The sequence below is a fragment of the Carettochelys insculpta genome, chromosome 3, assembly GCF_033958435.1.
Source record: "Carettochelys insculpta isolate YL-2023 chromosome 3, ASM3395843v1, whole genome shotgun sequence".
NCBI lineage: Eukaryota > Metazoa > Chordata > Testudines > Carettochelyidae > Carettochelys > Carettochelys insculpta.
In genome coordinates, this window is record NC_134139.1 from 44,593,797 (window position 1) to 44,619,898 (window position 26,102).

The following is a 26,102-nucleotide window of genomic DNA, read 5'->3' on the forward strand; positions in this document are numbered from 1 at the left end:
CTTCTGCTTAAAAAAACAAACCACCACACACCTCCCCAAAGTCAGATTTCCTGACCTGGGAGATACACTGCCACCACCCAAGTGCAAAAGCCCCTTTGGAGAAGCCAAGACAACACACTTGGGATGTCTCCCTGTGGGGTAAACCCAAGTTCTTAATCCTCCCTCAGGAGAGAACTTAAAAACAAACTGCAATTTCCCAATAGCTGACCTTTCGGTCACAGGCATATGCACACCAAGTCATCTTCTAGGACACAGGATTCAGATCATAGTCTTAAAAAGTCTTGTTTATTAATCAAACAAAGACATACTTGGTAATTACACCTAATTGCTAGGTGTTACACGGCAACTGAAAAAGGCAGATTAAAACACAGAGATTTGCTTCCCAGGGACTCAGTTTAAAAATTAGTGTATATGGGGTGGGGGCAGATTTGGTGGAGTAGATAAATCAGCCTGAGAAGTCTCAAACCAAACCAAAATTGAAAAACAAAAGGAAAACCAAAACAATGATTGTGTGTGACTAAATAGCCCCTTTCTCCTCACATATCTATTATTTCAAACATTCCTCTCTAGATATGGATGTTGCTGAACAATTCAATACCTGGTTCATGGCTTAATCCACCTCTCCCAGCTCACCTTTCCTTACACAAGAACTGCAGCAGGAAAAATCAGTCAATTTTAAAAAGAAATCCCACTCTCTCTTCCCATTGGCTCACCCAGCTGCCTGCCAACACTTCCTGGAGATTTTCAGGGAGCTATTGCCTCTGGGTTCAATCCATTTCCACAGGAGTGGGGAACCTTTTCTGGGTCAGGGGCCACTGCCCCTAGACAAATCAGCTGGAGGCCACATGAGTGAGGTGGTCTGCTTGGTGTGTGGGTTCTAGGTAGGGGCAAGCTGGGCACTGGGAAAGTACAGGAGTAGGCTGGGGGTGGGTGACCTGGGCAGGAGTGGCGTGCATAAGCAGGCTGGGAGTGTGGGGTCTGAGTGAAAGAAAGGATGCAAGAGGGTTTGGTGTCCGGAAGGGAGGGAAGAGGCAGGAGTATGGTGGCGTGAGAAGCTGGGATTGGAAGGTGGGTGCAGAAGCTGTCTGGAGGAATGAGGTCTGGGTGACTAGGGTGCAGCTTATCTGTGCAGCATCCCCAGATGCACATGGCTCTGTGCCCTCCCCACACTGCCTCCAAGGATTGCCTTGATTGGCCAGAATTCCAGCCAATAAAGTGGTGGGATAAAACCTCCAGGCACTGCTAGTGCTGCTGCTCCCCTTTCCTCAGCTGGGGAAATGACAGTGGAACTTTTCCCTTGCCCCCCAGCAGCGACCATGGGCTGGATCCAGCCTTGACTTGCCTTGCTCCAGCCTGTGAGGCTAAGGGTTTCCTACCCCACTGGATGCTGGAGATGGGAGCCCCAAGCAGTGGGGTTCAGATCCAGGTAAGCTGCGACTTGGACTGAGACTGCGGTCTGAAGGTTCTCCACTCCAGCTTTATAGTAATGTAGTTAATTGAATGGCTGGAATGTGTAGAAAACGGTAGTAGCGCTCCCATCCATCAGCGTGGTCATCTAGTTTGACTTGCCTCACAACACAGGCCATCAAACCTATCCCACTTTTCTTGACCGGCTGGTAGATAGCAATAGATAGCCCTGTCTACACTAACACAAGACTCACAAGCACAACAAGGAATAAAGAGCTACAGAGCCTGTAGTAGCCTCACAGGTATATTGGACAGAGGGAGACACAGCAGCAACGTACCCTAATACATTTAATCTCTCTTGCGCATCAGGCTCTCACCCAGCATTCTGGAAGCAAAAGTGCTCACTAAGGTGAAAGTCTGCTATGTTGTATGAACTGTATATGAACATCGCTATGGAACAGACAATGATGTACAAGTCCTAACCACACACTGTTCCATGCAGCAACTGCACCCTTGATAAGAGTGGCTCTCAGCAAGTTTGCATGGAAGGAGAAGAAAACAGAGCAAGTCATCAAGAATGTCAATGTGTTTTCTATTTGTCAGACACAGGAGTTAGTGAGCCAGTAAGTAATCTTAACAGAAGCATAGTGACACAAATCATACCAAACATCTGCTGGCCACTGCCATGTGTTTCCCGCCTCAACCTGAGGTCATTAGTGAGACAAAAATTTTCCACATCAGCACTGATTAACACCATATTCCCACTTCTGATGAGTTCAGAGGGAGCAGAGGACTTTTCTTCACAGTTAAAAGTGCTAGGGCATGGACCACTGACAGCTCAGATCTGAGAGATATTCTCCCTTTTAAGCTTTCTGCTGCAAAACCCCCTCTTTGGCCAGCAAAGATTCAATCTTTTGGATGATAGCCAAACACTGGTCCTCATTCTACTTGAGAAGAAAGGCAATGCTGACAAATCCTGCATACACCTAGAGGAGCAGATGGTTGCTTGCTCAGAGGCCGTGAAGAATGCTAAAAGGAGATATGCTTGGAATCAGGTTGTTGCTGGGGCTGATAAACTTAGAACAAGGGCAGAGTGGCTTGACGTGATTCATTGGCTAAGCAAATTCCATTGTATCTCAATGATTTAAATAAACAGGCTTCTGCCCATAATTGATGTTATCCTTCAGCAAGGGGTGTCCAACACGGAAGGGGATTCTGCACCACTTAGGGCCTCTCTTCCAGAGAGGCTTAACAGATCCAACTGACCAGCGGGTAAGATATCTGTAAAACAGAAGCAGAAAAGCACCTCAGATTTGACTGAGAACCGAGAAAAGGCTTTGGCTAATGCAGGGGTGGTCACTGCCACCTTTGTAATACAGAGGCAAAGACCATGAACACCAGCATGCAAAGGCCCCCCTAGAATCAAGAAGGAGCTCTGAAAGGCACCCCTCGGACTTGTAGGCTGTACCTCTGTATGGAAGACAATGGCAACTGCCACAAGCTCCTGTGTAAAATAGGTGCAGGATCCTGGCAAGATGTAAATCTGATCCTGTTGCTACATTTGAGCATCCAGTTCCTTTACTTTATCAAAAGCCAACTCTAAATCCACGCCCCCAATTTCATCTGGTTGGGAAGACACCAACTCCTAGCCAGCCTAAATCAGGCAGGCTCAACGCAAGCTGAAAGGCTCCAAAGGTGTCAGTCTATTTTCATTAGGTAGGCAGTTATTTCTCCTGGGATTCTGGCCAATTAATTTATTTTCACACATACTAAGATGCACACCCGTTTATTATGATGCTCTGGAATAACACCGCATTCTAACTGGCTGGTGCAGGAAAGTAAAACTTGCAATGTGAAAAGCTCTGGAAGTGGAATTACTACAACTGCAAATATATCAAGAACAAACTCCAAGTGACTCAAAAGACTAAACTGGATTTTTATAATTTGAACTTTGTATTTGGCTTTGTGGGCAAGATGGAATTTTATGCCTAGTGTCAGCTAGCAGGGATCTAATTCAATGCCTGGGAGGTGTTTTGTTACCCTTCAAATCTTTTGTTGCTGGTAGGGAGGGAATGGAAGTCCTTGAAAAAATAATTTTTTTTCAGGCAAGAGCTGAAGCAAAATTCCAATGTAAACCATACTTGGACAATTTAAAATGTGGAACAGACTGGTAAGCTTTTTGTCTAACAATAATGTCTGCTGAGTAATCATGGGACCCCAATCTATTACCTCCTACCTCAAGGTTTTGTTACCTCTTTTTAGCACCATGTGTGAATTTAAATGTAAAGTACTTTGGGCAGAGGACATATGCAATTTATATGTATAGTGAGGCATTTACTGCATGCTTGGGAACTGTAAAATAAACTTCACAGTGCTGGGTGATTATGGATGATATGAAAACAGCACACATTTTGCCAACACTTTACTTCCTCAAGGATCCCAAAGAACTTTACAAACTGTCTTCAAAGATTTCTGCTACCGCAACGAAGTTTCTTCTTGGCTCTCCCGCAGGGGAATAAAGAGACTTAGAGCTTTCTGTCAAGGAGCTTACAAACACATACAGAGGTGACAACAGGAAAGGGAGTGAGAATGGAGGGAGCGTTGCATCTCAGAGAATCAATTCACCTGTTCTCATTTGCATATATTGAGTTAGTCCCTTTCTATGATTAATCTTATACTGATGCATTTATGGAACCTTTTGGACAGAAACTGAAGGAGACTCTGACAGTCAACTGAAAATGCAGGCAAGACGAAAAACAATTACCAACCTGGAATTTGTCCAGAAACTGAGGTTCATACTATTGCTTTTGGGAGAAGTACTACAGGCTCTTTAATGAGCACAAAGGGATGGGCCCTTATTTTTACATGTCATCTGAACTGCAGCCATCCACCTACAGTGAGTGCTGACTGAGTGGAACTTTAGTTGCAGGAAAAGAGAATGAAAATCCAAAATTGTTTCAATACACCACAACGTGCCAAGTGCAGTTTTGGTCACATGACCATCCACTTACGGGAAAGAACTGCCATGATAACAAATGGTTTCACTGGAAGAGGGAAGCACGGTGAATGTCAGAGATATACATCAATACTGTGCGCACATTTAGACAGCCAGTGGCTTTAAGAAATCCCTCTGTCTGTTTTCATGTGGGCACTGGAAGCACACACCCCAAATCTGCATAGGAAAAATGATTTAATAATAGCCTGATTTTAAAGCTTTTGTTGTTTCTCCTTTGAGCAGGTCTAATCCAGCCCTCTGCTCCAGCTCTTTGGCTTCCTTTGGGGACTGCAGGCTGAGACTTTTCATTGTTAGTTGAAACAGACATTTGGACACTCTCCCTTCCTGGAGCACAGTTTGCTTTTACTGTTTTTAATGCTTGCTTTGTCCAAAACTCAATTTTGTCCTAGTTTGCTTGCTGCCCTATTACTTTCATGATCCCACCATGGCAAAAAGCAAGCATTGCCCTGAGGCTTGCGAGCAGCCACTTTTGCTGCAAAGTGCCTTTCCTTGCTTGTGCCTAACCTCTTGTTTCCACTGTTTGATGCTATAGTGCACTCATTTTCTATCAGAAAGAAACACAGATGGGAGGGCCACAGAACCTGTTCAGTACCTGGAGTTTTCAGGCTCATTTTGGTTTCCGAGCACAGTGCTTGGTTTGATAATTTGTGCCTTTCATTTCACTCAAGTTTCCATATTTCTCATTAACACTGTATCTAGGCACTAGGATCCACTGTAGGGAGGTCTTTGCTTCCCCTACACTACACATGGTCACATCTTCTTAACCACATAAATGCTGCCAGGGCAAAGTTTAGCTCTTGATGTGCCTTGTAGTGCAGGTGGACACAGCATTTTGCTAACGAGCTATGCTCAGAGTATGCTCAATCTTTTAGCCACATCGGTGCGAAAGGGGGACATGGTTACCAGGCCTGGAGAAAGAGGAGCTAGCCCCACATCACAGATCACCACTATGTAACAATGTGGGGAAAGTGAGCAGATGAAGAGCTATTTTCAACCTTGCTGGATACTGGCAAGAACGAGAAGTATGAAAACAGCTGCAGTTGGTCACTGTGGTCCTTGGCACATCCTGGGCTATCCCAGTTGCTATGGGACATAGAAGTTGGGTTCTGAGGTTCACTCTGGGAGCAGAAAGAGCCTACAGTCCCATTAACTAGACACCGCTGCTTAGCAGCCAGGGTTTTCATGCACTATGGTGAAGGAAATGACTTGCACATGGGGCAGCTGTGGCCCTGAATGCTGCTCAAGCAGAAGCCATCCCTGTACAACTTCAGGCTGAACTTCTGAACCCTAACTGAACTTTTTCAATCTGGCTCTTGTTTGGATTAAGAGCAGAAGGCAAATGGCTTGAGCCTGCGCAGGAAGCACTCTATCAAAGAGCTGGCAGGGCTGCCTCTTCCTTGGCACATCCCCTTTCCAGGACGCCTCTTGGCTTCCTCTCACCTGAGACTGACCTGGGTCTTCGCTTTTCAATTCCTAGTACCTAGGAAACAAGGCTACCAGATTTCAATGCACGGGAGAAGTCACATGCTGCCTAAATTAACTGCTGATAACAATAGGAAATTGGAGTCAGCCCCCAACAATTGGAAAAGGATACCTGCACAAGCACACTAACCCCAGGGAACGCCTCCTTCTGTAAGTCTGTCAGCCAGGTGCTCCTAAGTAGTCTCCTTACTCAACACACACAGCTTCTTTCTCCAACAGACAAAGAAGGAATAAAAGTAAAGAAGAATAAGCAGAGCTATCAGCATTCAATACTTTGACTCCAGGCCTTATAATGCCTACTTACGGCAGGAATATAGAAATAGAGCTCTCCAGCACTTCCACCCCATAATTACAGCATCTCCCCTGGCAGAGAGCAGGCCCTGAGAAGCTATGACCTACACATACAACTAATCCTTCTAAGAGTTTATGGAAGGGATGATTTAATGGAGTTTTGCATTAGCCAATATTTTGGTCCCAACCAAATGAGCAGCCAATGCAGCATCCACATAAAAATAACTCGAGACTCTGTCTCGAGGACAGCCACTGAGCTCGGAAGAGCAACCACCCACACTTGGCCTCTAACAACCTCTACAGTGGTAAGGGAGCTGCCAAATTAGTGAACTTTCTAATCTTGAAAGCAAGAAGGGAGGTTTGATCTGCAGTTGCTCATAACAGCTTCCCAGGCTGTTCTGGTGTACGTGGCCTGCATACATATGGCTCTGAAATTTCTGAAGGCAGACTGCAGTTGCACATGGTGCTGGAAAAGCCTTACAAAGTATCCCGCGCTCCAAGTGGGCCACTGAAAAATTCTGTTGCTGCAGCACTGAACTGAACTGGATGTACCAGGTGGAAGCGTAACAGAGGGTATAGGCATAACTAGGAATAATGTGATGAAGTTAAGAAACATGCAGGCTGAAGATCAGGGAATAACCCCTGACAGTTAGACATTTTAGCTTAGTCTCAAGCAATTCTGCATTGACAGGAGATGGAGTCAGAGACTTTTCTACCTCCAGTTTCCACAAACATGATACCATGGCATCACTCAATGTGCAATGAGGAGGGGCAAAGAGCACAACAGCTAACACACCCTATTACAAACTGGCCAGCAAAATTGATACCCAACAACAGTATTTCTACAATGAGCCATCAGTGGGCAGAACAGCTAACAGATGACATTAACAAGCTAGTACTATTGAGAAGCTACTAGGTCACTTTGGCTACCAGAGACACACAATTTAGACGCAGCATGTTGTAAGACACATCCTTTGAGAGATGACCTGAAGTGTTGCCAAAAAAAATTCAGGAGCTGCTGCTGTGCAGTCCCCAAAGTCAGGGTATGAGAAGACAGAGCCTGACAACTCAGTACTGCCCAATGTGCTGTCCCTTGTTCCTTGCCCCAGGGAACCTGCCACTCTACCTTCCAATATGTTGCTAGACCAACTGGCAGGAACAGTGTTGGGCATCTTGCATTTAACACCACTAACACAGTAACCTCAGCAGATAAGGGAGGAAGTAGCTGCAGACTCCTCAAGAACAAAGACTATCAGTTGGGATGGTTTGTACAGCTGGCTTCTTGCGGGAATGTCCTTTGAGAGTCTCTATGGAGCCATTTGGACAGGGCCTCAGTCCAGTAGCCCACTTCAGGGGAGGGTGAGAGAAACAAGAGTCTTGCATTTGTTTGATCTGCAAAGACACCCTCCAGCTGATGCTGCTCTGATGGGATTCTGGAAAGAGCCATGGTTAAACCTCCTCTGTTCCCCTCAAATGAAGCCATTTGCCTAATTCCTGTAAGTGACACACAAGCTCAAGTTCAACTCCTGGAAACAGGATTCAGACTTTCTAGAACCTCAGGCTACCTCTTCAGCAGAGATGTTGGGTTGTGACTCCTCTTTGGGGAACAGAAAGGTCCCTGGGGATGAAATGAAACCATTGTTACACTGATCAATGAGGTTGCCCGCTTTTGACTTAATGATCTGCTGTATAGGCCCATCATCAATAGAAACTCTCTTCTGACCCAAGAGGGTGTGGACAGGACTCTAACACCTTGCTAAACTTCTCATCTCAGGCAGCAGTCCTGAGTCTGCCATTCCAGCAACCAGTGAGAGCACTCATGCGGCCAAAGCTTCCAGATGACCCACACTGTCTGTTTGAGAAGCAGTTCAAAGGAGAAAGAACCATCACATCCAGCTCAAGATAATACTTCCCCTCCTCATACGCAAGTCCATGTCATCCTGCTTGATGCCATCTTACAGAGCTCCCTGCTGGTGATGCCCCGCACTACACAATCTCTTCACAGCTCTCTCCACACTTCAAAGAGAGATCTGGGACCTTCCTATATAAGGGCAAACAGCTAGACAGGACAAAGGGGGAGGGGGCACTGAATGGGCTGCTTATCTGGCAGCACAGGGAAGTGAAGGATGGAATTTCAGGAGCAGGAAGTAATAATGATATATGAAGATAACATTTCATACAACTGGAAGGGACCTCAGGAAGTTATGGAGTCCAGTCCCCTGCCCTCTTGGCAGGACCAACCACCACCCCTGCTTTTTAATCTATTTGCCCCAGAGTCTTAAATGGCCTCCTCAAGGATTGAACTCACAACCCTGGGTTTAGCAGGCCAATGCTCAAACCACTGAGCTATCCCTCCCTCCTGACAGGTGGGGTGGGGGGAGGGACAGATGAAGATGCAGAACTGCAGATAAGATGCTCTCTCCCTCTCCCCCACCTTCAGCTTAGGGCAAACCTATAACCACCACATGGAGAGGTGGTTCACTCCCCACAGAAACAAAATGCTCTGCATCCCTATCGCCCTGCCTCCTGTTCAAGAGCTCCACAGCAGGAACGGCTCCCATACCACAGGAGAAGCTGAAGCCAATGCAAGTTCCTGAGACAGATGTGTGGTTCAGTGGCAGGGGGATGAAGGGAAATGACCTACAAATGAGCAACCTTGTGGTGGATAGAGGATGAGATTCAGGGAAGGTTGGACATTGCTAGAGCTCCTTCTCCAGGAATCTGCAGCTCTGGTGCCCTCAAAAAGTTAGGCTCACTTCTCACCTCCCTTCCTCTTGGGTTTACTGGCTCATGTCTTCCAGGATGCCCCAGGGCGCGCCCCCCCGCCCCCAGCTGCCATCTTCCTTCAACTAAAACTTTTCTAGAGGGCCCAGCAGACCAGAATCCGGCCCGGGGAGCCTTTTCATCTGACCTGCAGAGCCAGCAGCAGTGCCATTTTAAAAGATGGCTTGGTGGCTCCAAGCTGCATGTGGCTCTTTAAGGAGCCATTTGCAGCTCTGGACACTGCTGCCACTCACTCAGGCTCCCTGCCCTGCCGCATTGCAAGAGTAGAATTCAATTTAATTGGTTTAACAGCTGGCAGGAGGGATCCGGCCACTAACCCAATTAAACTGAGTCCCATTACTTCAACGCAGAAGGACAGAGCCACATGCATTGTATGTGGGGGAGGGAGCAGGAGGGTTGCAGGGAGGCACACAGTCATGGTGATGAGATGGCAGCCCAGCGAAGGTGCAGTGGGCGGGAGCATGCAGAGCTCCTGTGTGAAATAACAATCCTGGGTTTCAAGTATCGGAGGGGTAGCCGTGTTAGTCTGGATCTGTAACAGCAACGAAGGGTCCTGTGGCACCTTATAGACTAACAGAAAAGTTTTGAGCATGAGCTTTTGTGAGCACAGACTCACTTCATCTATGAGTCACTTCATAGATGAAGTGAGTCTGTGCTCACGAAAGCTCATGCTCAAAACTTTTCTGTTAGTCTATAAGGTGCCACAGGACCCTTTGTTGCTGTTACAAATCCTGGGTTTGGGGCTTCGAGGGGCTAAGCCTGAGGTTGAGGTGGGGGCAGTTTGGGGCTGTGAGGGGTACGCATGGGAATGGGGGTGGGTTTGGAGCTATTTTGTGTTCGGCCCAATGCTTGGTCGGGGGCAGGGGGCTGGACTAGATGACCTCCTGAGGTCTCTTCCAGCTCTATGAGAGATGCAAATCACGTAAAAAATTGCAATGCGGCCCCCGATGGAAAATGGTTGGCCAACCTGGCCCAGCATGGGATGCCCCTTGAGCCAGAGAGAGGTGTTTCTGCAGAGTAACGCACAGTGCTCTGCAATGCTCACCCATGTGGTGATACTACATGGCCCAACATGCTGCTGCAGCAACAGCCAGAATAGTGTTGGGCATCTTGCTTTTAACATCACTCATGCAGTACTCTGTGGGGAAGCAGAAGGGGAGGAGATACAGCCAGCTACAGGAAGAGCTAGAAAGTTCAGGGGTTACACAGGCTGCTTTTAAGATCCCTGCAACTCATTAACTTGTTCCCCTGCTTCAGAAGAGGAACTGCAGGGGTTTTAATAAGGGAACAGAAAAGTTATTTGGTGTCACTGCAGCTCCTGTCAGGATCTCTGTAGAAAGTTTTCACCCCTCAGCAAATCCCCACGCACATCTCCAGGGCTACAGCAGAAATGCCAAAGGGAACTACAGCATCTTATTCAAGGGGGGAGGCATATGGGAGAGGACAGGACACTGTGCTAGCAAGGGCCAGAGCATTCAACACAGCAGCCCGCACAAAGGCGGATGGAACTGGGCGCTGCTTCTCTTGGGGAACTGGTAAACACACCACTGAGTTGTGCGGGACAGTGTCTGCTAGAAGAAGCTAGAGCCTTCTGCTGTGCCTCTCACTGTGGAGGCCCCACTCCAAGCATATTTGACCCCTCCCCAAGCTGGCACTGTGAAATCCAAAAGGCTCACAGGCAACAAAGTGACAAAGTCTGATGCCCTGAGGGGTTCTACTGTTATACCTCAAAGGCTTTCTGAGGAAACCGAAACAGGGCCCTCAACTTTCACTGCTCTGAATGGAGGTAGCTGAGTGCATTCAAATGTCTCAGACACCTATCACACTATGGACAGGCTCTTAGGGTTTCCCATCACCACAGGACCAAAGCACCATCCCCCTGGGACTTTGCAGATGGAGGAAATCAAAGCAGAGAGATAACACGACTTGTCTAAGATCATGCATGCAATCTATGGTCAAGCCTGGAACTGAACCCAGGCCTTTATGTCCCAGTCTAGTATCTTAACTAGAAGCTCATTTTTGACATGGCTGAGTACCATGAAGGGAAAGAGAAGTGGTAGTTTGAACAATATGAAATGCCCTCAGTCCCTAGGCTGCAGAAAGGAAGCAGTTAAGTCTTCCTGCCCTGTGCAGTGCTGGCTGCTGTTCCAGAGAGCGATGTGGGAGGCACAGGAGGGGGTAGGCAAGTGGCCAAGGCTCTCTCAGTGCTACAGCAGCCCAGACCTGGCAAGGCTCCAAAAATGCAGAGCTCTCTACCTCCAGCAGTTAGAGGAGACAATATCTCAGCAGCATTCCTGAAATGCCCTCATTGCAGTGCCCAAATCACTTCCCTCAGTTTCATCCCCAGCTTGCCCAATCCCCAATCCCCAGCCTGATTGCTCGCTCCATCTGTCCAGCCTCCTTCACAAACTGCCAAGCTCCTGCTCGACTCTCAGCCGGCTGCACCCCAGCTCCATTCCTTGCCTCCCCTTCCCTACCTCAGTCCCAACCCTGCTACCTTTCTCCTCCCACTGAGAGGAAATACGGGTACTGCAAAGAGAGTAGGGAGCACTCACATACCAATTCCCAAGCTTGGCTCTAAGGGCTGCAATGCTGCCACATGCACATGGAGGTTCCCATCTTAAGTGCTCACTGAAGCATAGTTAGGAGAAGTCAGGGGTCTAGCCAGGGAGCTTTGGTTCATGCAGTGGGGTCCGGGTTTCCTGTCCTGACCAGTTGTGCAGAGTTGCTACGTGTGATAAACAATCGCTGCCCTCTAGGCCAGATATGCTGCATATACACAATACATGCATAATCCCAAAGGGTTTTAAGATATGGAAATGTGAGGTATTTCAGAGTCCAATATGCGAGGAGCCTGGAGCCGTATCTGATGCAGTCTCCTGCTGCGGACACCGACTGACTGTTCATAATCTGATCTCTACTGACAGCACAGTGTGGGTATGTCTACACTGCAATCAGATACCCACAGCTGGCCCATACCAGCTGACTCGGGCTTGTGGGATTCAGTCTGCAGGACTGTTAAACTGCAGTGCAGACATATGGGGTTGGGCTACAGCCTAGGCTGAGAGCCTCCCACCTGCAGGGTCCTAATGCCTGAATATATACACCACAGTGAAGGTACTCATAGCCCAAGCCAGCTGTCAAGCACTGGCTGGGAGGTTCTAACTGCAGTTTAGGCACTCCCTGGTGGCCTGGCAAATCCTGAAGAGCTGCCCATCAAGTCTGAGCTAGAGGGCTAGACCCAAACCCCAGGAGTCTCAAGCCATCCTGAGCTTTGGAGCCTAAGCTCTCCAAGCAACAGACCACTGGCCTCTGGTAACCCCACAACTCTAATGAAGGTTCATAAACCTCTCTGACATTCCCATGGAAACAGAGTGTGAGGTCATAAACAGGGGATTAGCACCTTCCAACAGTGAGCCAAGTACAGGAGGTTACAGGGGGGTTTCAGTCCACCCATCAAAGGCCAGGGGGCCAGGCAGCACTGGGTGATGGTAAGAGCTTGTTATACAGGAAGGGCAAGCTGAGGGCAAATGACAAACTACAGTCAAAAGGGGAAAACAGGGAAAAGAAAGTGTGGCATGCCTGTAATGAGCCCCTTCTGCCTGTTCCCGCCACCCTGTTCTATTACCCACCCTGGGGTTCTCTGCATCCCATATCGCTCAGAGATGTACACCAGCAGTCCTCTTGGCAACATCCTCGCTAGACTATTGCTATGTCTGGGGACGCTGGGGGGTTCAAGGGAAGGGGAACATATCAGGTGTGCACAGCAGATTCTTAACTGCGTGTGGCTGGTTTGCATCAAGTATGGTTAATTTTAGAGTGCCTGGAAGTACTGGCAGGCTGGAGCACAGTGACAGAAACGCACTCTCATGAGCACTCCCAACACTTGGTATAGGCCCTCAATTCAGGCTGACTTCACTGTCATGGGTCCGTTCTGAGGCTAAAATGCTCCCCCACCTCCAATTCCCTTAAAAAAACCACAAGACTATTCACCTGTTGAACTTGGGTTTCTTGGAAACATGCCCTGCAGAATGCCAAGGCCTGTGGTCTGGCAGCAAACCTATAATGAGAAAGGAAAGATATGAGATTTGAATGGGAGATTTGGAGAGAGCCAAGAGGCTCTAATGGAAGGGGCATTTTTCCTGCTGAGTCTGTACTGAACCAAAGCCTGAACAAAGGCAGGGCACAGTGCTGCTAGAGGTGCTGTACTTGAAAAGAAACATATAACTGAAGAACTGACCACTTGTGGCCACTAAAGAGCCCCTGGTGCTATTTACCAAAGTAAGGCCAGTGACACAGCCGAATTCCAGTTCAAGGATTACAATCCGCCTCTGAATTCTCTCTGCATTTTAATTTGGAAATAATGTGGAAGAACAAGCACAGAGGCTGGAGCAAGGGAGCACACAGTGGACTTGGGATCCATTCCTGACTGACGCCATGCTGCATCACCTTGGGCAATTCACTTCCCCTTTCCTGTAAAGGGGTCTGAAACCCTTGGATGAGTGGGGCTGCTCTCTACAAATTGGTGGTTAGCCTCATTGTCACAAGCATGGTCCTCAGACCTGTAGCTATGTCCCAGGCTTGTTTGTCCACCTGCAGAGCTCTCCTGGCAACCATCTGGCCTTCTTCTATAATTTCCTTCAGTTTCTTCTGAGGGTCTTGAAGCAATTTAGGCAAAAATGGAGTCACCCTCTTCCAAGTCAGGAAATTGTATTTGGCAAATTCTGCCTGGTAATCTGCCACGTCATTGCAGTGAAGCCAACAGCAGGCTTTTTGCCAGAACAGAATTCAATGTTTTGGGCTCTTTGTCACTGGGAGTTCCTTTCACTGACTTGTTGTTTCCTTACACAGCTGTGACTGCTAACGACTTACAGTTTAGGTGGAAGGAAGAGGGTTCAAAATTCTCTGGGGCCACCGGGTAACATTCCATCATCCTTCTGGAGAGTGGCTGAATGATGGCCAGGTATTACCAAAGGATTTTGGGCATTTGTTAGTAAGGGCTTTCAAAACAGTAAGAGCTCAATGGAAACTCAGATGCTATGGTGGCTGCGGTAATGGGGAGGGAAAAAAAAAAAAGTATGTCCCCAGCCTGAAGTGGTTATACTACTAAATAAAAGAGTGTGGGTTTGTTCACATTACCTGCTCGGTGAGCCATTTGTACGCACACTGCAACCTTCCTATGCTCCTCCAGACAAAGGCCTGTGACTCTACGGGGCAACATTCCTCCATCAGAACGGATGAACTGACTCAGCAATAAAACATCCTGAAGAAGCAAGGAGAGAAGGGTACAATGATGAGTGCCAGAGCTGCACTAATGGCTACGATTCTTAGGTGCTGACAGCGCTCCAGCGTGAGGTTCAAAATGATTCCTTCCAGTGCATATTATCTTGCATTTTGTAACAGTGGATTCCACCTGCCACTGTGTTGCCTATTGGCTTAGCTTTGTTAGGACCTGTGAAGTTCAGAACTTTTTATAGGTTAATTAATACTATTTTTGCCATCTGACTATTTGTTGCCATTCTCAGATTAGGTACCTAATCTAATCTGAACATCACCTATACATAGAAGGATGCACCATTTGACAAAACATGCAGGATGATGGTATTTTACACAATGTTTTTGACTGAGTGGAGAGCTGATTTTTAGTTCATCGGGAGCTGAGTTGTTATAGGTCAGAGATGTCAGCATTCACTTATTAGGCCATATTTGGGTCTTCCCCTGTAAACTGTGTGCAGGATTGTCCTCTACTATCTATTCCTCAGTTCTTTATCCATTTCCAAAGGTGGAAGTTTTTGTCATGTCCCTGTGTGGGGAGCAAAGGTGGATTAGTCCAAAATCTGTTAGGTCTTGCCTGGAGTAAACTCTTCATAACAAAACCGTATTGTTACTGGGAAAGATCCACCAGAACAAACTTTCCGCCCTCCGGCTGCATACACGTTAGGAGGGTCTGTTAGAGCAGTGACAAGGAAGGGAATCTTGTTATCGAAGAGCACTAAGAGCAGATTGTGGGTTCAGAAATCTTTGTAGATTTCCTTCTTGCTGACCTTTCAGATTAAAAGCTACAGACGGACACAGCATTATTCCTAAAACACAGTTTAAGTGGAGTATCACCATGACCAGATAACATCACATAACAGGGATGACAGAGCTTTACACAGCAGCAGCAGCAGCAGCAGCTGCTGCACTGGGGTCCATTAGCTGTGCAAAGGGCACAGCCCAGCATTCAGCTATATACTTTCCATTTCGACATGCAGCACAACAAATGCCAGCACGCCTCTTAGACCAACACACCCCCTTGACATGCTGGTATCATGTTATCCCTGGGGCCCACTGGGGGCTGCTGGGCTTGTTTTATCCCAATCCGCTGAAAGTTTCCCACTGCCAGACTCACCACACTAGCAGGGCATTTAGTTCGTTTTTGCTGCTGTAAACATTTCCATATTTTGGGTGGAAGGAGCACGTGCATGTGGCTTGCAGCCTGGAAGAGACCTGTCAGCAGCCATTCTCCATGCCCAGGATGAGAAAAATCAGGGCCAGGTGGAAGCAAAAAGAACATGCGAACAAAGCAGACTTCTATAGGCTGAGCCAATGCAAAAGCCAGGATATCCAGCTCGCAATGTTTATATTCCACACTCATCTGATACCAAATAGACTTAATTCTGAAATAAACTGCCCTGCAGCGCTGCATTCTGGGAGCTCTGGCTCCAGCTAGACCCTCTCACAAGCCATGCTGACATCAACAGAAATAGCATCTAGAGCTTTTTTCAGCCACACGTCCTACTACACAAGGATACTTGTGTCACAAGTATCCCTGGTGCCTGCCACTGACTTCTCTTCATCAACAGGTCCTGTTCACTGGCTCTGATCTAACTCTCGTCTTTAAATCCAGCCCCATTCAAGATTAATCATTTAGGCAACTTCATGCTGATACAAGGGACCTGAGTTTGTGGAGCAATGACATATCCATACAACAGGGACAACACCCTAACAGTGACCTTGGGTCTCACCAGGAGAAACCATCTAAGGACAAAAGGAATGCTCAGTATCCATGTCCCAGCCAATCTCTGGCCTTGGCACTGAGGCCACCACAGAGGGCTAATTACTGCCAGCAGTACAGCTGGAAGCTAGACTGAGACCTGCCTATCATTCAAAGGATATGGACTTTTGGCCACTGCAGATGGGGGTGGGAGATGTGATCAGCTGAGCCAGGGTGAGACTCCATATCACTTCCCCCATCTCCTTCAGCCACCCTGTTTCTCCATATTGCCAACCACTCAATTCCTCCCCCACACTGGCAGCGCTCACTTCCCTAAGGCAGAAAAGAAGTTCAAATGCCCGGAGTATGAAACCTTTCCTAACTGCTTTAAGCAGCCTGTTTTATTGGTCCTGTGTGTGGGGGTGGGAGCAGGGTCCAGGAGGGACTTAATTTGTATATTGTTCCAGTATTTGCAGCAGTGAATACCCAAAGTAGGGCACAGCACTTTACATGGCACGATATAAGTGTGGGACACCTCTGCGGCAAGGGTGCATTTGGTCCCAGGATTTTCCCTCACATAACCACCATGCCCTGTGGTTTCACAGGGTTGATAATTATTTCCAAATAAAGAATGAAAAAAGGGGAGGGGGGAGATGGATTCTCTGTATCTATTGTGCTAGCAATCAGTAGAGCTCATGCCCCAGTGTTAACCCTGCCCAGCGCTGTCAGTAACAATCAGCTTCTCTCTTGTGATAGTTATTTCTTCACTGAAATCATCTACATCCCACCCATTCTGCTTTACAAATTACGCTCAAAGTCATCTGGCTTGAAGAGCTGCACACTGGTGAGAATCTTACAATGATTCCTGCAGGGTCCTAAGTGTAACATGCTAGGTGCTTCTCCCAGATTCCTCACCCAGATGCAGCTCACTCCGAGGGGGAGAGCAGACAGCCAGTCAACTTTGTGAGGATGGGGGGGTAAACCAAACAAAAATGTAAAGGGGTTAAAGAAGAAAAGAAGTCTGGCAACATACACGTTGCCGTCATGTTCCATGAAATTAACAGTCTTGGGCAGCCAAGACTGTAACTACAGATTTGCTTTAATCACTGGACAGCTCCCGGGAGAGATGGATCCAGATTCCCACCCCCGTAATCTGTAGCATCTGATGAAAACAATTTGAACTGAATTAATCTGGGACTAATAGGAAAGGCTGCAAGCTTGGTCTCTCCAGTGTGCTGCCAAAGCACAATGACATATTTACTGCCTGCTCAGACTAATGATGTTCAAAGTGGAGAAGGGGAAAAACGAAAAACAAGTTTATCCTTCTCTACAAGGAGTGGATACAAAATATAAAAACAAGTTTGAGCCATGTGTTGCCTTGCATGTGCAGCCTGCTGACATGCAGCAAAACCAATACTTGCAAGCCCTTGAGAACTAAGGCTGATTGCTAGTTTTGCACAGTTCATCAAAATTTCATTCACTCTGATAACAGTTCTGTTTTAATTTTCTTTCCTTTCATTACTCCTGGGAGTTTTACACCATTCTCCAGGCATTGCATATCAGAGGAGTGAGATTCCAAGTTACAGGTTCTAATCTAGGCTCAGACTGATATCAACAAGTTAGTTTTAATCTCTAGTGGCTGTTCAGTATTCTAGGTGAAATGAATTAGGGTCTCAGTTTCTTTCCTAGAGAACAAGCACCCCTATCAATAAAGCCCTGCATGGGCACAAAAACTGAATATATACAAGAGCCACAAAAATGGTTCACGGCTATAAAGTGGATATCCAAAAATCTGCAGGGCTATAGATATACAACCTGTATCTGCACCAAATCTGTATAAATGGCCTGCAGATATCTGTGGATTTGCAGGGCTCTACCCATCATATAAGCCACTATCAGAATTGACACTAACTGGTCCATTCACTAGGAACCGCTGTAGAATCCAAGGAATGAGTGACCAATGCGTGGTTGTCCCCCTCCAGGGAAGGGTTGAGAAACACTGGTAAGGAGACCTGATGGAACTTGATGCTTGTTTTATAGATTAAGAATGGGGGAGACATCAGTCATCCGTTTATTTAACACCAGAACTAAAATCACGTATTGTAGTACTGTTGTAGGCACTACTATCAGATGTGTTGAAGTACAGGTTGAATCTCTCTAATCTGGCACTCTCAAGCAGCAACCTCTATAATCTGGCATAATTTTAGTTAGCTGGATGGCTACTTATCATGGATGTGGCCAAGTTTCCCATGGTCCCATAAAATTTGTTTACAGCCACCAGTCCTGGCTCAGTGTTGTGTGTTGTAATTTATCTGTAATTTACCCCCCAATGTCTTCTTAAGTGCCCAGTAAACAGTGGAAGTGCTGGTAAGGCTGCTAGACCATATGGAACTCCCATGGTCCAGCAAATTCTCTTTGGTACAACTAAGGTCTTGAGGGTGCTGGATTAGAGAGGTTCAACTTGTATTAGTCCTGAGGTCATTTCATCCATCCCTGCCAGGGCTAAGTCAAGACTTCCTATATTATACTGCTTTAGCCGGTCCACGTGTGTGCATTCCCAGCAATAGGGCTCACACACTTTGCTTTACATCTGACTGCTCTCTCACAGTTCCTAAACTGTAAGGCCAGAATGGACCATCATGATTTTCTAGTCTGACCTCTTGCATACTGCAGACCACATTAACAGACCCCTAACCTCTGGACAGGTCACTGACGTCCTCAAATCATGGCTTAAAGACTTCAAGTAACAGAGGCCACAGGACTTCCTGAAACAATTATTTTTTGTACTAGAATATCACTGTTAGAAAAAACTTCCAGTATTGATTTTGAAATTCTCAATGACGGAAAATCCATCAGAACCCAAACCAGAGCCATTCCTTTCAGGTGACACATCTGAGGAATTGTCCAAGATTGAGATGTCATTAGAGGGGTTTTGGAACAAACTGACAAACTAAATAGTGACAAGTCACTGGGACCACATGGCATTCACCCAAGAGTTCTGAAAGAACTAAAGTGTGAAATTGTGGAACTGTTAATTGTGGTTTGTAATTTATCCTTTATATCATCTTCTGTATGCAAGGACCAGAAGCTAGCTAATGTGACTCCAATATTTAAAAAAGGCTCAAGAGTTGATCCTGACAATTACGGACCAGTAAGTCTAAAATCAATACCAGGCAAATTAGTTGAAACTGAAGTAAAGTATAAAATTGGTCAGACATATAGATGAACATAACTTGTTGAGGAAAGTCAGCATGGTTTCTGTGAAGGGGAATCATGCCTTACTCATCTATTAGCGTTCTTTGAGTTGGTCAATAAGCATGTGGACAAGGGGGAGCCAGTGGATATAGCGTAGTTAGATTTTGAAAGAGCTTTTGATAAGGTCCCTCGCCAAAGGTTCTTATGTAAAATATTTACGTTATCATCGGATGAGAGGGAAGGTCCTCTCATGGACTGAAAACTGGTTAACAGAGAGGAAACAAAATGTAGGAGTAAATGGTAAATTTTCAGAATGAAGAGAGGTAACTACTGGTGTCCCCCAAGAGTCTGTACTGGGACCAATCCTATTCAACCTATTCATAAATGATCTGGAAAGAAGGGTAAACAGTGAGGTGGCAAAATTTGCTGATCATACTAAACTGTTCAGAATAGTTAAAAACAAAGTAGACTGTGGGGAGCTTCATAAAGATCTCACAAAAATAAGTTATTGGGCAACAAAATGGCAAATGAATTTTCATGTAGATAAATGTAAAGTTATGCACATTGGAAAAAAAATTGGAAACAATCCAGACTATACATACAAAACGATGGGGACTAATTTAGTTATAACCACTCAAGAGATCTTGGAGTTATTGTGGACAGTTCTCCGAAAACATCCACTCAATGTGCTGCAACAGTCAAAAAGGCAAACAGAATGCTGGGAATCTTTAAAAAAGGGACAGAGAGTATCTTATTGCCTCTGTATAAATCCATGGAATGCCCACATCTTGAATACTGCACACAGATGTGGTCGCCTCATCATATTGGCATTGGAAAAGGTTCAGAAAAAGGGCAACAAAAATTATTAGGGGATTGAACTGCTACCATATGCAGAGAGATTAAAGAGACTGGGACTTTTCAGCTTAGAAAAGAGAAAGAAAAAAAGGAGACTGAGGGTGGACATGACAGAGGTATATAAAATCATGACTGGTGTGGAAAAACTGACTAAGGAAAGTTATGTACTTGCTCCCATAACTAAAGAACTAGGGGTTGCCAAATGAAATTAATGGGTAGCAAGTTTAAAACTAACGAAAGGAAGCTTTTTCTTCACACAGTGCAACTGAGGAACTCCTTGCCAGTGGCAGTTGTAAAGACCAAGACTTTAACAGGGTTCAAAAAAAGACCTAGATACATTCATGGAAGTTAAGTCCACCAATGGATGTTAGCCAGGATGGGTAGGAATGGTGTCCCTAGCCTCTTTTTGTCAGAGGTTGGAAATGGACACCAAGAGAGGGATCACTCAATGATTACTTGTTCTGTTCACTCCCTCTGGGGCATCAGGCATTGACCTCTGTCGGAAGCCTGGATTCTAAGCTAAATGAACCTTTGGTCTGACCCAGTATGGCTGTTCTTAACCAATAGTTAATTATGGGCACAGTTAATTTTTTTTCTATTTCTAAAGCATGCACTACTGCTGTGGCAAGGGCGTGTAACAGATTTTCAGGGTGGGGGCAGAGAACAAAAGAAACATTTATTTATACAAATACTTCAAAATTTGAAAAAGCACGACTGATACTAAGTCTAGACACATTGGCTACGTCTACACGTGAAGCCTACATCGAAGTAGCCTATTTCGATGTGGCGACATCGAAATAGGCTATTTCGATGAATAACGTCTACACGTCCTCCAGGGCTGGCAACGTCGATGTTCAACATCGACGTTGTGCAGCACCACATCGAAACAAACGCTGCGAGGGAACGTCTACACGCCAAAGTAGCACACATCGAAATAAGGGTGCCAGGCACAGCTGCAGACAGGGTCACAGGGCGGACTCAACAGCCAGCCGCTCCCTTAAAGGGCCCCTCCCAGACACAGTTGCACTAAACAACACAAGATCCACAGAGCCGACAACTGGTTGCAGACCCTGTGCATGCAGCATGGATCCCCAGCTGCCGCAGCAGCAGCCAGAAGCCCTGGGCTAAGGGCTGCTGCACACGGTGACCATAGAGCCCCGCAGGGGCTGGAGAGAGACCGTCTCTCAACCCCTCAGCTGATGGCCGCCATGGCGGACCCCGCTATTTCGATGTTGCGGGATGTGCAACGACTACACGGTCCCTACTTCGACGTTCAACTTCGAAGTAGGGCGCTATTCCCATCCCCTCATGGGGTTAGCGGCTTCGACGTCTCGCCGCCTAACATCAATGTTAACATCGAAATAGCGCCCAACACGTGTAGCCATGATGGGCGCTATTTCGAAGTCAGTGCCACTACTTCGAAGTAGCGTGCACGTGTAGACACGGCTATTAAGAGACATACTGAAACAGAGACTACTTACAACAGAACTCAAGTTACTCTTCACAACTCCAATCAGTCCCACTGGAGTAAGGCAGGTCTCCAGCTGCAAGGTTGTCATGATCTGCTCTGATTTACCAATCCACACCACCCCCTTCATCTTTGTCCAGCTTCTCCCTTGTTTTGCAGCAAGAAAACTGGTTATATAGGCCAAGACTCATACTCACTCAAATCCAAAACAACTGCTGACAATACCTCACCTGCCTTCTCAGAACAAGAATGCAAACTTTCAGACTCTTCCAAATCTGAGGATATAGGTATTTGCATCTGTGGATTCAGATAGCCAAGACTCATTTTTGTGGCTACAGATGCGGATGCAAATTTTGTATCCACACATGGCTCTGCCAACTCTCATACCTCTTAAAACAAGGTGAGCTCCCCTAGCATTTAGTTTCCACCCTTCTCCATTATCAGGATCTAAGGACCAAACTGAATGCGAGTATGGGGCAAACTGAGTAGCCCAACTACAAACATGCTAACCAACCTAGCTGAATTATAGCCCTAATCTTAAAAGAGGATCATACCTTTCATCCAGCGATGGGACTGACGGTCAACTCTGATACCAGAACTCTACAGCCACAAATACCACAAGGGACTGACTTGCAACTACCTCTGTGCTTTCAAGCAGCACTTTTATCCCTGAGTGGTACAACTTCCTACCACAGAGAGCACTAGAAAGCAATTCCTAATAATCCCTTAAAATTTCTCTCTGCTAAATGAGGTCTCTCTGCTCCTTGTTCTACCCATTCCTGACAATACAAAAAAGTCTGTCCACCTGCCTTGGTGATTGGAGTATTTTGGATTACTACCTACCCCGACTTAGGTTGGCGTGCAGGTCCTGGGGGTATGGGCAGCCTTAACTGCTTAACAGGTAGGACTAACAAATATGGTGGCCCTTCTGGACTTAAATGCTAAATCCCCATTGTATTTCTACATTTGATAGGCTGAATCCATGTTATCTTGTCTCTCTTTCCAACACCTACAGACTACACTGCTGTTCACACGAGAAGTCTCCTGATGTTTCATTTTTTTTTTTTTGAGACTCTCAAACTTTGGTCCACGAACCCTTTTTGATGATCTGATGAGTTTGTTGCTGCTGGATCCCTTCTTTCCATTTGCTCAGCATCACATTTAAATATTACAAACACATTTCTTGACATTACTTTTCTGTGTAAGCAACTGCTGCCCTTACCACAAACATACTCTGCAGTAAAGAACTGGAGAAAAGATTCTGGCAAGACTGTCTTTGCATTAAAGTATGGGCAGCACTATGAAAAAAACGTGATCCCCTAGTTTGACTGTATTTGCCTATCCTCAGTGTTTGCAACTCCTCCTGAATAAATATCTGCGAATTGATCATTCTATTTCCTGACTCTTCTAGATAATTATGAAAACCAAACCAGTCATTGGACACTTCCTCCAATCATTTATTATTGCACTCTGCTTTAGGTAACACCTGTGTTCAATTCACGGATGACACTCATATCCTAGGCAATTTAATTTCTACAGTATTTCTCTATAGGTTGAATCTCTCTAGTCCGACACTCTTGGGAACTGACCAGTGCCAAATGAGAGAATTTGCCAGAAAAATGGGAGGTCAATATTGTCTAACAGCATTACCAACACTTCCACTGCTTACTGGGCTCTTAGAAGACAGTTGGGGTAATGTAGAGCTAAATAACAGCACAGAACACTGACAGCCAGGTCTGGTGGCTGAAAACAAATTTTACTGGTAGGGTGACCACCTGTCCTATATTAGGCAGGACAGACGTACATTTAGGGAGCTAAAAAGGTGTCCTGACTTATTTTTTAAATGGGACTAATTGTCCCATATTTGGGCCTTCTCGCTGACCTTTTCCTGTACTGGCCGAAGACTCGCAGGGCTTTTTTTCTGGCCACCACCATTTTTAAAATGTAGCTTCCCACCTGCTGCAGCACTGGGATTCCACTGCCAGCCCCCACCTTGCTCAGGTGTGTGGTTGGACTGGGGATGGAGTTGGGGGGGCAGAAAAATGGAGTCTGGAGCTGGGGCCATCGCTGGAGCCCCCTTCACCCACAGTCCCCACCATTGGGCTGGGATGGAGCCAGAGCCCTACTGTGGCCAGAGCCATACACAGGGCGAGGGCAAAGGCCGCTCCCCCGCAACCTCTGTCATAGAATCATAGAACAATAGAGCTGGAAGAAACCTAAAAAAGCCATCGAGTCCTGCCCCCTGCTCTATGCAGGACCAAACCCACCAGATCAGCCCAGCCAGGGCTTCATCGAGGTGAGCCTTAAACACGTCCAGGGATGGAGATTTCACTACTTCCCTGGGTAGACCATTTCAATGCTTCACCACCCTCCTAGTGAAAAAGGTTTTCCTAATGTTCAACCTGGACCTTCCCAACCGCAACTTGAGACCATTGTTCCGTGTTCTGCCATCCGTAACCACTGTGAACAGCCTCTCTGCAGCCTCTTTGCAACCTCCCTTCAGTAAGTTGAAGGCTGTTATCAAGTGCCCCCTCAGTCTTCTCTTCTGCAGACTAAACAGTCCCAATTCCCTCAACCTTTCTGCACAGGTCATATGCTCCAGCCCCCTAATTATTTTGGTCACCCTGCGCTGGTCCCTCTCCAGTGCATCATGTCCTTCCTATAATTGGGGGCCCAGAACTGGACACAGTACTCCAGATGTGGCCTCACCAAAGCTGAATAAAGAGGAACAATCACTTATTTGGATCTACTGGCAACGCTCCTCTTGATGCAACCTAATATGCCATTAGCCTTCTTGGCTACAACGGCACACTGTTGACTCATGTCCAGCTTCTCGTCCACTACGACTCCCAGGTCCTTTTCTGGGGAACTAGTACCAAGCCAGTCGGACCCCAGCCTGTAACAATGCTTGGGATTCTTCCGGCCCAAATGCAGGACTCTACACTTGTCCTTATTGAAGCTCATCAGATTGCTTGCAGCCCAGTTTTTCAATTTGTTTAAGTCACTCTGGACCCTGTCCCTACCCTCCAGCATATCTACCTCTCCCCCTAGCTTAGTGTCATCCGCAAACTTGCTGAGGGTGCAATCCAACCCCTCATCCAGGTCATTGATAAATATGTTGAACAGAACAGGACCCAGAACCGAACCTTGGGGCCCACTCCACTAGAAACCGACCGCCATCCCAACATCGAGCCGTTGATCACTACTCGCTGGGCTCAACCTTCTAGCCAGCTTTCTATCCATCTTACCATCCATTTATCCTATCCACATTCCTTTAACTTGCTGACAAGAATACTGTGGGAGACCATATCAAAAGCTTTGCTAAAGTCCAGATAAATCGCATCCACTGATTTTCCCCTATCCACAGAGCCAGTTATCTCATCATAGAAACTAATCAGATTGGTCAGGCATGATTTGCCCTTCATGAATCCATGCTGACTATTCCTGATTATTTTCCCCTCCTTCAAGTGTCTCAAAATGACTTCCTTGAGGAGCCCCTCCATGATTTTTTCCAGGGACTGATGTAAGACTGACTGGCCTATAGTTCCCTGGATCATCCTTCTTCCCTTTTTTAAAGATGGGCACTACGTTTGCCTTTTTCCAATCATCTGGGATCTCTCCCGATCTCCACGACTTTTCAAAGATCACGGCCAAGGACTTGTCAACGACATATGCCAACTCCCTCAGAACCCTTGGATGAACTAGGTCCAGGCCCATGGATTTATGTATGTTTAGCTTTTTTAGATAGCTCCTAACCTGTTCTTTCCCCACCAAAGGCTGTCCACCTTCATCCCACAATGCATCGCTTATTGCATTAGTCCGGGAGCTGTCCTTGTCCGTGAAGAAAGAGGCAAAGAAAGCATTAAGTACTTCAGCTTCCCCTACATCATGTCACTGGGTTACCTCCCTCATCCAGTAGGGGCCCCACGCCCCCTCTGATCACCTTCTTGCTAACATGCCTGTAGAAACTTTTCTTGTCATCCTTCACATTCCTTGCGAGTCGCAATTCCAGTTATGCTTTTGCCTACCTGATAAATGCCCTACATTCTCGAGCTATACCTTTATATCCCTCCCTAGACATCTGTCCAAGTTTCCACTTTTTGTAAGCTCCCTTTTTGTGCCTAAGTTTTCCAAGGATTTCCCCAATAAGCCAGTCTGGTCTCCTACCATATTTACTTCTCTTGCTGTGCATTGGGACGATTTCCTTCTGCTCCTACAATAGGGATTCCTTAAAATACTGCCAGTTTTTCTGGACTCCTTTTCCCTTCATGATAGCATCCCAGGGGATTCTACCCATCAGGTTCCTGAAGGAGTCAAAGTCTGCTTTTCTGAAGTCCAAGGTGTGTAATTTGCTGCTCTTTTTCCTTCCTTTGGTCAGGAACCTGAAGTCTACCATCTCATGATCACTGCTTCCCAGGCTGTCACCCACCTCTACCTTCCCTATTAGTTCCTCCCTGTTTGTAAGCAGCAGGTTAAGGCACGCACGACTTCTGGTCAGGTCCTTCAGCACTTGTACCAAGAAGCAATTCCCAACATTCTCCAGAAATTTCCTGGACTGCTTGTGTACTGCTGTATTGGTCTCCTAACAGATGTCAGGGTAATTGAAGTCTCCCACAATAACGAGAGCC

At 46.5% G+C, this 26,102-nt stretch overlaps 1 protein-coding gene across 1 annotated transcript in view; it reads right to left on the reverse strand.

The window, feature by feature from the left end:
• Positions 1 to 26,102, reverse strand: part of MRPS18A (mitochondrial ribosomal protein S18A) — a 124,682-nt gene that overhangs the window by 88,129 nt on the left and 10,451 nt on the right. Inside the window, exons 4-5 of the mRNA XM_074989748.1 lie at positions 14,120 to 14,243; positions 12,974 to 13,040 (exon numbers count right to left, since the gene is read on the reverse strand). Of these exons, the coding sequence (XP_074845849.1) occupies positions 12,974 to 13,040; positions 14,120 to 14,243 (191 nt within the window). The remainder of the gene's footprint in view (positions 1 to 12,973; positions 13,041 to 14,119; positions 14,244 to 26,102) is intronic.